The sequence below is a fragment of the Salvia hispanica genome, chromosome 6 (assembly GCF_023119035.1).
Source record: "Salvia hispanica cultivar TCC Black 2014 chromosome 6, UniMelb_Shisp_WGS_1.0, whole genome shotgun sequence".
NCBI classification, from domain to species: domain Eukaryota; kingdom Viridiplantae; phylum Streptophyta; class Magnoliopsida; order Lamiales; family Lamiaceae; genus Salvia; species Salvia hispanica.
In genome coordinates this window covers 19,952,879-19,967,520 of record NC_062970.1, presented here as the reverse complement: position 1 = coordinate 19,967,520, position 14,642 = coordinate 19,952,879, and the positions used below count along the sequence as shown (strand labels likewise).

At 36.3% G+C, this 14,642-nt stretch overlaps 1 protein-coding gene across 1 annotated transcript; it reads right to left on the bottom strand.

The window, feature by feature from the left end:
• Nucleotides 1-13,362: 13,362 nt before the first annotated feature.
• Nucleotides 13,363-14,400, bottom strand: LOC125194878. The gene is made up of 3 exons (XM_048093097.1): nt 14,380-14,400; nt 13,801-14,026; nt 13,363-13,646 (listed from the first exon to the last, which is right to left on the bottom strand). Exons 1-2 carry the CDS (start codon nt 14,398-14,400, stop codon nt 13,823-13,825), a joined length of 225 nt encoding a protein of 74 aa, XP_047949054.1. The 3' UTR covers nt 13,363-13,646; nt 13,801-13,822.
• Between the last annotated feature and the right edge of the window lie 242 nt (nt 14,401-14,642).

The window sequence follows — 14,642 nt, the reverse complement described above, 5'->3', positions numbered from 1 at the left end:
TAGTGGAGAGTTTCCTAGTGAAGGATATTCAAATCATGGGATGACATGCATTCACTTACTTAAAATCTATCACTACCTTTGCTCAATGTCAAAATGTGACGAAATAGATACGAACGCAATAAGGTTTGTGAAAATTGCAAAGTAGGAGTAATTTTTTTTTACCAGTTTCGAATATTTTCATGATCTATAATGTGAATCTATTGGTGAATTACACCAAATGTTTTGATAATTTTGGATCACATCCCAAATTAACATATTCTGCCTAGATGTGACACTGAAATTAACATTCATGATGTAATTTTGTCTATAATATATATCAACTTTAGTTGGTCAAAAAAATTGATACTACGTGTTATTAGGTGACAAGGGAAAAAAATTAAAATGACGTTAATAACTTTTAAAATTTTGATATGAAATTGTTAAAACGCGATAAATCAAATTATATTAAATGAATAAATTTCAAATGATTATAAATAGATGTAATGTACGAGAATAATTATACAAATATAGAATGTAGTGTTGTATATTAGTGGGATCATATTTTAAATGTTATTGCCTTTGCTCTGCTTAAATACATGCACGTGATGGATTTCTTTATGAAAACAATTTAAAAAAATGATATTTATTGAGTTAAGTGGAGAAAAATAAAGTAGGTGAGAGAATAAAATAGAAAAATAATAATAAAAAATAAAATATGAAAAATAAATGTACTCAGTGGCGGATGGAGGTAGGGTTGAGTGGGCTCGGCCGACCCCACCATCGTCCCTAGAGAATAGCCAGAAAATTCCTCTTATCGTTTCCCGACCCTACAATGTTCGGAATTTTGCCCTTGACTCTGTAAATCTGTGATACGTGAATGAGATGGGGATAATTGGGGAAGAAGACTAAAGTTGGGCTTGGGCCTTGTTCTCTACTTATATGATTAGACTTCCGTTAAAAATAAGGGGAAGAGGATTTGGAACCCTATCGCTCCCCTCACGCTGTCTCTCTCTCTCAGTATCAGGACCGCCCTTCTAGGGTAAATAAATGCGGGTGATCGCGATTTAAAAGGACTTATTGTTAGAGTTTGGATAATAGAAAATAACTGTTTCGAGTGATTGAATACTATAAAACTCTTATTTTATCTTCCAATGAATAAAACTATTTATTGAATCATGCGCGAGGTGAGTCTCGTTTGATAATGTCCTCAAGAGGAGCGCGAAACAAGGTTTTATTATTCGGAACCTAGCTAGTTGGAGTTTGATTACTCTAAGAATAATAAATAAGCGTTTCATTGTAAGTCCATCTTGGAATTAATAAGAAGTTAATTAATTAAGTCCATAGCAGACATTAATTAATAGACATTTTTATCTTAAGTGCGGGAAATGAAAGTTAAAACGGAAACCCGGATTACTTATAATTTCGGATTTGGACGGGGAGAGTTCAATATTACTTCGTAGTGGCTGCTCGTAATATTCCAATTAAAGCTTATATTAAATTGTGGGTTCAATTTAATTAGTAAAAAGTAAATTGGATGAGCCCATATCTCCAAAACCTTCCATAGATCCGTGTCTGGGCCCAAAAGGAACTTATTATAAATAGGAGAATAAAAGAGACAGAAAAAATAACAACAATTATTATTTTTCCTAAAAATTTTTGCCCCCCCCCCCTGTGTTGGTCGAATTTTTCCTCTCCTCCGTGGAGTCGAATTTCTGTCTCTTTTATTTAAGTCCTAGTATTCCAGTGGATCAGCCCACACTGATATTGGAGTACAGTTCGGGAACCAGAGAGAAGATCCGTGGTCTATGATATGCTCGGATTTTGCACGGTTTTAAGGCCATTATTTGGTCCGTTTTTTGAGTGTCAAAGTTGCATTATATGTCCATTATTCGCATATTTTATCCATTTTGGTATTTTGACGTGTTTTGTGAGATATGTGCAAAATAGAGCAAAAAAAGGGCATAAAAAGATGAATTTCCGGAAGCAGGAGCTGAAGGACGCCCGGGCCGCTGCAACATGTGCATCGATCACTGCAAAGAGTCCAGAAGGCTCTGACTCTCTCCAGCGGTCACTGGGACCTTGCCAGCGACCGCTGGGAAAACGCGGCACACGACAACTGTCTTCAAACTTGATTTGTCGGCGATCCTGAAGTCTGATCAGGGCGTTCTGCACACCATTCTCGTCATCTTGAAAAGAAATTGAAGACAGTGCAAGAATCACCTCAATCGGAGTTCTGTGGAGAGAGTTATGGCCGTTCTACCAAAGTCGTGCAAAGTTGTCAAAATGCTGGCGGGAATTTAGTCGAAAATTCAGGGAAGGAAAGAAGATATTACCTTGAAGACAAATCTTTTCCTTACACTATAGGTAACGAAATTTACCTTCTCCAAACCTTGTACATGCCTATAAATACCCTGTAACCTAATTCATATTATTCACCAATCTTAGAGCCTTAATTCCATCCCCTACCTTACACATAAATTCCTCCATCTTCTACAAGGAGCATAGAATTCAAGGGAGATCAAGCAAGAGCAAGATTAATTCTTCCGGGTTTTATCTAATTTTTGTTAGATTGAACATGTCTTATTTTGCTTATATTTATTTAGATTATCTGTCTATGGATAGCTAAATTTATAGAATCCTAGGGGATGAAAGTAATTGACTCTATGTAGTTCTTTTTATTTTGTTTAATGTTCAGAACTCGTTTTACTTTAATTATTCCTTGGTTTATATTTAACTGCTTGGTTGTTACTTTGATGATTGGTGATCTCTTATCGGTGATGACTTTGAGTGGTTTATATTTTATGTGTCAATGCAATACTTGTGACATGAGTGTTGATACACGATAGGAATAACTCCTAGTAGAGCTTGAGTCGGATGAACATAGAACTAAATAATTAGAATTACTAATGAGTTGATGAAATCACTACCCTAGGATTCCCTTGTCTCATCTGCTTTCTCAAACCAAGTTAACTGCAAACTGCGAAACTGTTTCACTGTTTTCATTTAATTGCTTTCTTTACTTGCTTTTATTTTCTGTTTTTCTTAGATTAATTAAATCTCAACTGTGTGTCCAAATAGTATATGAGACTGAGTATGTGGTAGACATTCTGTAAATTATATTCCCCGTGTTCGACAACCCGGTACTGACCTTTAGCTATACTAGATCTACCCCGTATACTTGCAACTATATTTAGTGCTAATAAAAAGTGCAAGTTTGTGCTCACAAAATTTGGATATCGTTCTCACAGCAGAAGAATACAAGTTTGTGCTCACTACTCCACAGCCTCCAGTTCCCGCAGCTAATGCAGCGGTGGGAGTTCAGAATGCGCATAAGCGGTGGCATAAGGCGAATGAGATGGCTAAGTGCTACATGTTGGCATCTACGTCTTTAGTACTCAAGAATCAGCATTCAACCATGGCGACTGCCGCCGAGATTATGCAAAATCTTGCAAATCTTTTTGGTACTTAGAATCGAACGGCTAAGTCTCAAGCTTTTCGGAGTATCATGACGAAGACGATGAAGGAAGACACATCTGTGAGGCAACATGTCCTCGAGATGATGAGCCACCTCAACCAGATTGAGGTTTTGGGAGGGACGATTGATCCCTAGTCTCAGATTACTATAATCCTTCAGAGCCTTCTCCCTAGCTTCCAGCAGTTCAAGCTCAACTTTGAGATGAACAAGCGGGATTACACTTTGGCTGAGCTGCTGACTGAGCTTCAGTCGGCGGAGGACCTCATGGTTCAGGCTAAGGTAGCTATGCTGAGTTTGGCACCTAATTCCTCTAGCCCTAGGCCTCGCGCAGGAGAGAAGAAGGCGCCAAACCAGTTGCAGCTAAGAGTGCTAAGGGAAAGAAGAAGAGGAAGGCCGACAAGAAGCCTACTTGAAAATTCTTCAAGTGTGGAGAGAAAGGTCATTGAAAGCCAGATTGTCCTAAAAAGGGCAAGGCTACAGGTATGCACCATGGTCTAGTAGTCGAGTCACTGGAGCTACTGATCATATATGTTTTTATCCTGACTTAATGTAAGTGACAAGATGGTTACATGATCGTGAGATCGAAGTCCAGTTGGGCGACGCTACAAAAGTGGCGGCCGTTGCAGTGAGAGACGTTTATTTACGTTTTAGTAGTGATAGATTTTTTATTTTGAAGAATGTTTTGTTGATACATTCTTTTAGAAGAAATTTAATTTCAGTTTCTAAATTGTCTTTTGATGGATATTCGATTTCTTTTAATGACAATTGCGTTATTAAGAAAGATGGTTCTTATATTTGTCGTGGTATCATGGAAAACAATCTGTACACAATCACTTCTACACAGTTTAATCAATGTAAATCAGAACTCAATGCTATATCGAAAGTTTCAAAGAAAAGAAAAGAACCTTCAATTTCAATGAACGAAACGTACTTATGGCACCTTAGACTTGGTCATGCCAACGAAAGAAGGATCCATGCTATGGTTGACCAAGATCTTATTAAAGGTCTTGAGAAGCAACCGTTTTCAAAATGTGAATCCTGTTTAGAAGGCAAGATGACTAAGAGACCTTTTAGGTCAAAGGGTAATAGGGCCAAGGAAGTACTTGAGCTCGTTCATACTGATGTGTGTGGACCAATGTCAACCGAGTCAAGGGGCGGTTTTCGATACTTCATCACCTTCATTGATGACTTCTCGAAAATTGGATACGTCTATTTGATGCGCTACAAGTCTGAAACTTTTGACAAGTTCAAGGAGTTTAAGGCTTATATAGAAACGCATCATGGCAAGAGTATCAAATGCCTGTGATCTGATTGAGGAGGCGAATACCTAAGTGCCGAGTTTTTGGACTACTTATTAGTGTCTGGAATTCAATCCAACTGACTGCGCCGGGCACACCCCAGCAGAATGGCGTAGCTGAAAGAAGGAATAGGACCTTGTTAAACATGGTTCGATCGATGATGAGTTATGCACGGTTACCAATTTCATTTTGGGAATATGCCTTGCTATCTGCAAGTCATATATCGATTCCTACTACCCCATATGAGTTGTGGATTGGGCGTAAGCCCAATCTGGAACATCTCAGAGTGTGGGGGTGTCCGGCTCATATATTGGAAAAGGATCCAACTACGCTGGAATCTAGGACGGATATGTGTGTTTATAGGTTACCCTAGAGGATCGAAAGCTTATGAATTCTATAGTCTACGAGATAAGAAAGTCATTGTGAGCACTCATGCCACATTCTTAGAGGAAGACTTTGTAATGAATCATAAGTCCAACAGTGAGGTAGCTCTTGAAGAGCTAACTTCAATCACAAGTTCCATTAACCAAGAACAAGTACCTAATGTAACAACAATTCCAGAAACTTCAATTATTACTCCGAATGTTGTAGTGCCGCATCGCAGTGGGAGGGTCTCACATGAGCCCGAAAGATACATTGGTTTGGGAGAGTGTATGGATCACTCCTCAGACATCAATGTACTTGATCCCTGGAATCTTGCAGAGGCGCAGTCAGATGTCGATCATTGCGTAGCAATAGATTCGGAACTACAATCAATAGTAGACAAAGACGTCTATGATTTTTCTATCCTACCCGAAGGCTGTACTGCCATTGGGAGCTAGTGGATATACAAACATAAACGTGGACCCAATGGACGAGTTAAAGTCTTTAAGGCAACACTAGTGGCTAAGGGGTATACCCAACGGGAAGGCATTGATTACGATGAGACCTTCTCCCCAGTAGCCATGCTCAAATCGATCCGTATCCTTTTTTCTATAGCAGCTTACATGGATTGGGAAGTATGGCAAATGGACGTTAAGCCTGCATTTTTAAACGGGAGTCTTGAGGAGACCATCTACATGGAACAACCCGAAGGCTATGTGGTAAAGGGCAAGGAACACATGGTTTGGAAGCTTAAGAAGACCATTTATAGCCTCAAGCAAGCATCTAGATCATGGAACCAGTGTTTTGATCAAACTGTTCAAAAGTTTGGATTCGAAAAATGCCCTAATGAAAGTTGCGTATATAAGAAGGTTGAAAAAGTAAATGTTGTGTTCTTAGTTTTATATGTAGATGACATTCTTCTAATTGGAAACAATAAAAAGATGTTGTCATCAGTATGAACTTGATTGTCAAGCCAGTTCGAGATGAAAGATATGGGTGATGCGGGACACATTCTCGGTATCAAGGTCCTTTGTGACCGAGCAAAGAGAACATTGTGCTTATCCCAAGAATCTTACATCGATACAGTACTTAGACGCATTAGCATGCAAGATGACAAGAAAGATTTCTTACCTTTTAGACATGTCATCCATTTTTCTCAAGAGATGTGTCCTAAGACATCATCTGAGATAGCAAAGATGAGAAGGATACCATATGCCTCGGTTGTTGGTAGTCTCATGTATGTTATGCTTTGTACTAGACCCGATATTTGCTTTGATGTTGGCATGGTAGCAAGATATCAATCAAATCCGGGCCAAGGACATTGGACTACCGTAAAGAACATACTCAAGTACCTTAATCGGATTCTAGTTTACAATACAGCCGAGCTCTGTCCTTTAGGATATACAGATTCAAATTTTCAAGTTGATGTAGATTCGATAAAATCTACTTCCGGATATGTGTTTACCTTAGGAGGTGGAGCTGTAATTTGGAAGAGTGTAAAGCAGAAATGCATTGCAGACTCTACCATGGAAGCCGAATATGTGGTCGCTTTAGAGGCTGCAAAAGAGGTTGTATGGCTTAAGAACTTCCTTCTGGACTTAGGTGTGGTTACGAATATTCCCAATAGCATCACCATTTATTGTGACAATTCTTGTGCTGTGGCAAATTCAAGGGAACCACGGGCTCATAAAGTGAGCAAACACATAGAGAGTAAGTATCATATCATTAGAGATATAATGCAGAGAAGAGACATACAAGTGGTCAAGATTGAGTCAGAAAACAACCAGACAGATCCTTTCACGAAGGCATTAACGGTCAAGCCGTTTGAGAGCCATGTTGAAGGAATGGGAGTTCGACTAATACAAGACCTCAATCCGATTTCAGTATAAGTGGGAGAATTAGACGTTAGCACATTTTTTTGTGTATATTCGAAAGTGTTTTGAGTATAAGTGGGAGATTGTTAGAGTTTGTATACTAGAAATCACGTTTCGAGTGATTGAATACTGTAAAACTCTTATTTTATTTTCCAAGGAATAAAAAAGATTATTTTTTTCATAATGTTGTTATGTTTTACATTTAATGGATGTTAATTGCATATTTAAATGTATAAGTTAACTTAACAAAGTCTAAGTCTTTGTTTTAGTAGACCGATTGTGGGCAACGTCCACTTTAAGGTAACACGGTCAGTCCTAAACAAAGAAAAAGAAGAATTTCACGACCTAGATGGAATTAGACTATCCATCGTGAAAGGTTGCAATGTCAGTCCGCATATTTCTAAGCCTTACTGAAATAAGATGACATTGGTGTGGTAAAGCACTGAACGGATCTAACAGCAAGACGTGTCTTTGTGCTATCTATTGAAAGACGAGGTCTTGATAAATATTTGTTTCTTAATCAATGTAGGTTAGCATTGAGCATACGGTATTAATTATGCATAACTTTGACTTATCAAATGGTGCGGGTTTTTCGTAACCCAATAATCCTGATATATTGGGTAGTGGTGATTAATATCTAGCGGTGCTAGGATTGCTATTATATTGAATCGTGCGCGAGGTGAGTCTCGTTTGATAATGTCCTCAAGAGGAGCGCGAAAGAATGTTTTATTATTCGGAACCTAGCTAGTTGGAGTTTGATTACTCTAAGAATAATAAATAAGCGTTTCATGCTAAGTCCACTCTTGGAATTAATAAGAAGTTAATTAATTAAGTCCATATCAGACATTAATTAATTAATGGACATTTTTATCTTAAGCGCGGGAAATGAAAGTTAAAACAGAAACCCGGATTACTTATACTTTCAGATTTGGATGGTGAGAGTTCAATATTACTTCTGTAGTGGCTGCTCGTAATATTCCAATTAAAGCTTATACTCCCTCTGTCCCACGTTATTTGAGTCACTTCTTTTTCGCACTCGTTTTGAAAAAATAATAATAAATAGTTAAAGTGGAGAAAAAATAAAGTAAAAAAGAGAATACTAAGTTAAGAATCTTCTCTACATCACTCTCTATCTTACTTTTCTTTCTCTTCACTTTAACTATTTATTATTATTTTTTCAAAACGTGTGCAAAAAAAAGAAATGACTCAGGTAACGTGGGACAGAGGGAGTATTAAATTGTGGGTTCAATTTAATTAGTAAAAAGTAAATTGGTTGAGCTCATATCCAAAACCTTCCATAGATCCTTGTTTGGGCCCAAAGGGAACTTAATATAAATAGGAGAATAAAGGAGACAGAAAAAAGAACAACAATTATTAGTTTTCCTAAAAGATTTCGCCCTCCCCTGTGTTGGTCGAATTTTTCCTCTCTTCCGTAGAGTTGAATTTCTGTCTCTTTTATTTAAGTCCTACTATTATGGTGAGATCAGCCCACACTGATATTGGAGTACAGTTCGGGAACCAGAGAGAAGATCCGTGGTTTAGTATCAAAGTGTCACGTGGAGAAGTCGCTAGCTATCGTCAATTCTTTATTATTTCTGCTCCGTAGAAAAGCATGTTTTAGGTTTCAATTAATACTTAAAGCATGATCAATTCAAGTTATGAGCATGATACATGTGAGAATTATGCGAATAGAATTTGTCTAAATAATCTGCTAAATAGATCTGATTATTATGTGATTTATTTGTTCGATTAAATTAACGATCGCTTCTGCTACCAGTTCCATCACTTATATGCAAATGAAGACCAGATCTAGGGTTTCATAGAAGAGTTTGACCAATATTTAATATTTGAAAACGACAACGGTTTAGCATCATCCCAAAATACACCAAGGTCTTAAATCAAATAAGGAAATAGGTTCAGAGTCAAACAAGTAACAAGTAAAAACAATATTCCAGCTGAAAACGTTCAAGAGAAAGAGTGACGTCATGTGTGAAGACACGACACTCGAAGTTCAAGACAACCATGTCAGACATTAATTAAACTGCTCAACACCACCAACTGCTCGTCGCCGCTCAACCTGCACATAGTGAAAGCACATGCAGGGCTGAGTATTTTGAAATACCCAGTGGACTTATGCCGAAAACAAGTTATTCAAAATAGTATTTTTCATGCCATCAACCTGTAATCATCGGGGTTTAACTTTAGAAAGGCCCGAGATACTCAAAATAGTTTCCATTTCAAAAGTCGACTGATCAGTCTTTTTCCCATAGACGTTTACCATATATGCTCATACATGACTTGGAATGTGGCCACAAACCAAGCCACTAGACCGGCCAACCCGTACGCTAGCACACGGTCTACCATAGGTGTACACTAATCCAAGTAGGGTTTGCGGCCCTACGAGGACCCGAAATCGATTTAAATAATAATGGCAAAAGCCACATCAGATAGGCACGTTAAAATCCAAATCATAGCATAATAAATACAGTTTCACTTCCATCGATAAAATATTTAGGACTTCGTCCTTATTTAAAAGGAAGCTCACCTTGACTGCTTAATTCTCAAGTACTTTCTTCCCCTTTGGATCGCGCTTCGCGTGCGAGTTATCACCTTTAGATAATATGTATTATCAATCAGTCTCAATCAACTAACCCAAAATCATGCATGCCCCAAGCATTCCTTTCACCACTTATTTGTTTTATTTTAACACTCACCACCAAGGCATGCGCATCATATTAATTTTAGTCATACTTCGAACTTCAGATCTATAATCAAAACATAGTTACGCACAAGTATTATCACACAACACACAACACACACCCACACACCCACACACACTGATGCGCGCGCGCACACACACATATCCACATGCTTTCCACCAATCAAATTCCCTTTTCGCTCGATCTATATGCATGAGGGTTTCAAGAATACCGATTACTCGGTTAGATAAGAAAATATGGATCTCAAGTAAATGGTAGAACAAAGTATTAGCTTTTGATTCTTCAACAATTCTTGAGTTTCAACTTCAATTCTATGAAATAGAATGAAGAGATCTTGAATATCAATAGAAAACAAGTTGAAGGAGAGTAGAAGAGGAAGTAGGCGAGTGGGAGAGAGGGAGAAAACGTGTAGTAGTGGGGCTAAGGTTTGTTTTCTCTCTTGTATTTATAGAGATCAAGAATTAAATCCCACAATTAAATAAATAAGAGATTTTTGAAGATATGGGGGAGGAGTTGGCGTAAATTCTGGGGAGAAATAAGGGGATTTCGAATTCTATGCTGATTAATCAGCATATGGAATTTACTTGGAATATCACGGAATAGAATAAAATATCACGGAGTGTAATAAAATAATAAACCCCACTATTAAAATAGGAAGTAGGTGATTTCTATGCTTCTCCCCCAAGGATTTAAATTTTAAATCCTAATTTAAATAGGATATGGCAAGATTTACCTAGATATGGTAAGATTTGCTAGGATTATTTGAATTTAATTTCACGGAAGGGAGTGAACACGAAATCAATTAAAATTACAAAATAATTCCTCCTCCAAATTAATAGGAGATTTTCAAAATCTCCTAGAAACAAACATAGGGGTCGAATTTTTCAATAGAAATAATCGGGTTTGGATTTAATTTGGATAATCATCCCAAGCAATTAATTAAATCCAAGAAAATAGAATTCTTCTCCAAATAATAATAATGGTCGAAATTTCCAAAGAAAAATGGGTAACATAGTTATTGATGGACCTATTAAATCTCACTCACCCTTAGGAAATTAAATCACCACCATTAATTTCACCTCGCACCAATTATTCGAACAATCACGTTAGCAATTCAAAGGAATTGACTATTCAACAACCACGTCACATATTCAACGATATTGACTATTCAGCAGCCACATCACATATTCAACAATATTGACTATTCAACAGCCACGTCACATATTCAATGATATTGACTCAGTCAACAACTCCAAATAAAACTTAGGTCACCAAATAGAATCATTTAATAATTTCGCTCGTCCTTTAATCCACAGACTTCACAGCATTTAAAAGCATTTAATGCAAAATTTTAGGGTTCGAAAATCAGGGCGTTACACTCAGTCTCACTCTTACTCTCATGTCGTCCACGCCTCCACGGTCCATCTCCGGCGACAAGAAGAAGGGTTTGGTGTTTAAGAATCAAGATCAAGACTACTAGATTTTGCTAATTATTGTGATGGAGTTTGTTCTAACTTTATTGTGTTTTTTTTGTACTTGGTTGTGTTGTATTATGATTATATCTCAGAACACTATTTATTTTATTGTGTTGAAGTTTTATTAAATTTTTGTGTTATTTTTTAGTTTTGAAATTATATTATTCGATACACAGGTATTCGATACGATAACAATATTTCGATATATCGTATCGATCTTTGATATATCGCTCTTAACGATATATCGAAATATCGATACGATAATGATATTGATATTATTCATATCGAAAGTTCGATATATCGAAACTTTCGATACGATAACGATATGGAATTCTTTCATATCGATATTTCGATACAATACACGATACAACTTTTTCGATACGATATATCGTATCGCCCATCCTCTCACACTCCCACTAACTCATTTCACTCACATTTCATTTAAAATTTATATACAAGTGGGACCCTTATTCCACTAATTTTTTTTTATTTTTCTTAAAACTTGTGCCGCTAAGAAATGAGACTCTTAATGACGGACGGAGGGAGTATCTCGTTCGACTCCACGATTTTTTATTCCGGATCCGCCATTGAATTTACTGTTTTTTGCTAAAAATGAAATTATTACTTGTAATGAGACAACAAATATCAATCACATATATTGGATTGGATGGAGTACATTTCTAGGTTCGTTGCTAATCAAAGTGTAGTGTAAAAATTGTTATCCAGAATAGATGATGCTTACAAGCCATTTTTAGTTTCTAACTAAGAATCACCAAATTTTATATGCAGAAGAATATAATCAAATGAAAATGTTAAACAATATTAAAATATTTTTTAATAGTTTAAGTAACACTATTTTCTATGCACAATAGTAAATTCTACTACTCCCTCTATGGACCTCTATTCCATAGTAGTAGAGTCATTTTGTCATTTTGATACATCCAATAGTAGTGAGTCATTTCTCTTTTTAGTAAAAGTCTGCACATTTCTTCTCATTTACTTTCTTCTCTCTCACTTCATTCTTTCTTCATCTCTCTTCCTTTTTTCATTTCCTACTTTATTTTTCCTTTACTTAACCAACTTAGCATAATTTTTCTTAAATCACGTGCCGAAAAGAAACGCTTCCACTACTGCGGAACGAAGGGAGTAGTATTCATATCTAGAAAATAGCTCTAAATTAATTCACCAAAAATAGTAGTGAACTTTTTTCTTTCGATGTGTACCACCAATTGGCAACAGATAATTCCGCTAGTAAAAATAATTAAGTTGACAATGGATTAGCAACAGATTTACACCTTTGTGAAATTGTTTGGTGCTAAACTTTAGCAACATAATAAATTACGCTACTGATAGTTTAGTGACAGATTAGCAACGGATTGAGTCCTCGGATAATTATTGGCATAGAAAATGGATAAAAAAAACTTAAGCAATAAACTTAGTCATTTACTAAATGTAAGTGGAAGATTAGTAGCACACCCAATCCGCCCCTAAATTGTTGACATCGAAAAGGGATCTAAAACTTTAGCAACATAATTAATCATCTGCTAATTATTAGTAGCGGATTAGTCCCGCTCAATCCGCCTCTAATGTACTCCCTCCGTCCCAGCTAGTATGACACATTTTCCTTTTTTGTTTGTCTCAAATAATATGGTACATTTCTATTTTTTGAAACAATAAAATTGATAACAACATCAAAGTTCGTGATAGTTACGATCACATTTAAAATTTTTTGGGAAAATTAGAAATTATACCAAAGTTTGTGATATTAGCAACCAATTGTCCAAATATATAATTGACACTTAAATATTAGCCACATCAATATCAATATCCTATTTTGGGTCATCAGACTTTGTCCACCAAATATATCTGTTGCTTGCCATTCACAGGCCATGCTTAACTACATAGCCTCTGTTTTGCAATTTTGAATGCCACATCCCGGAAGGAAGAAGCAGCCAATCAGGGAAGGTTTAGGAGCGAATCACATCCAAACTTCCCACAAGTGTCGATAACTATACCGACGTCGTCACCTCAGGTGAGACTCTTCCCTTGTTGAAGAACCACGAGTTTTCCTTTACGCCTCACATTCTCAATGAAAAAAGAATGCCTGCATCTAAAATGCCCTCTCATATGGAGTAAGTTACAAAGACGAGCGTTTTCACCCACCCTAGCTCATTCTCATAAAAGAAGAGTAACACTCAAACTCAAACTCAAACTCAAAAGTATTAGTACAATTATACTATATATCTTCATTGTTCCCTTAATAGCCCAAATTGATACCTACTATATCTTAGGCATAAATCATATAAACATGAAATGCTTTATACTTTACATGCTGAAAAACAAATGAATTGAAAGATATAAAGTGTTATCTGTGATCAATTCTTAGACGGCTAATCATGTTTCTATAGCACCGTGCCTCGCCTCAGCTGCCTACTCGTTTCGTCCTCCCCATTCATTTCCTCCTAAACCATAAAGAAATGCCATAGAGAAAATATAAAATAAGCAATTTATAGTTTTCCTAAATAAACATGAAACATCGAAGGAGTAGGAGTAACTAACTTGTGATAAAATCATTCAAGTCAAAACAAAAAAGGAAATAGAGTAGAAAGGCAATACCACAAACAGTTGGTAGGCATATTTATTTATCGTCATCGCGTGGCTTGGGCTTGCGGTAATTGTGCTCGATTTGCTTAGCTTTGTTAATGGCGGCGTTGAAGAGGCTGCGAAGATTAGGAAGGTTGTAATTCTGGGCTATGTAAATTCCACAGGCTGTGCCCATTATGAATGACAAGCTGCTCTTGATCATTCCACTTCCCTTTTTTTCCCTCTCTCTTGATTTCTTCTAGAGGATGGACGAACCCCTTACGCAACACGGAATTAAATATTCACATAGGAGCTATCACTTTTTTCTATTTTTTCCTAATCTCTTACTTTATTATCTCCATTTAACTCATAAAATAACATTGCATAAAATCTCGTCCAAAAAAAAAAAATTAATTTGCTTAGAATGAGACTGAGGAAATATGTAAAATAAATGAGAGAAAAAAAAAATTATTGAACGCAGCGTTAATTGATTATGAAGTCCACATTATTAATGACATAAGTTAAAAGTATATTAATCCTTACGGGTAACTTGTAATTCAAAAATTTCTTAAAATAAAAGATTTATAAAATTTTTATTTTTAAGAGACATACCAAAATAGAAATAGTTACCATTTTATGGTATGGAGGCAGTATACTTTACTGTATTCCTCCGTCCACCGTCAATAATCTATATAGTGATTGGGCAACATGAGTATTAATATATAACAATGAATATAATTAAACAAATAGAAAAAATAATTAAAGTAATATTCGTAAAAGTGTGGTTCATAAAGGCTAAAGCTGTTCCCTTTGTCCTCCAAAAATAGAAAATTTTTGAAGCGTCACAGGTGTTAATCCAAAATTGGTAAAGTAAG

Excerpts from the sequence above, each read along its gene's own strand:
- LOC125194878 (XM_048093097.1), bottom strand. The coding sequence starts at position 14,400 with ATGGTAACTATTTCTATTTTG. Across the intron at positions 14,027-14,379 it reads TGGTAACTATTTCTATTTTG|AAGAAATCAAGAGAGAGGGA; the intron begins GTATGTCTCTTA and ends TCCATCCTCTAG.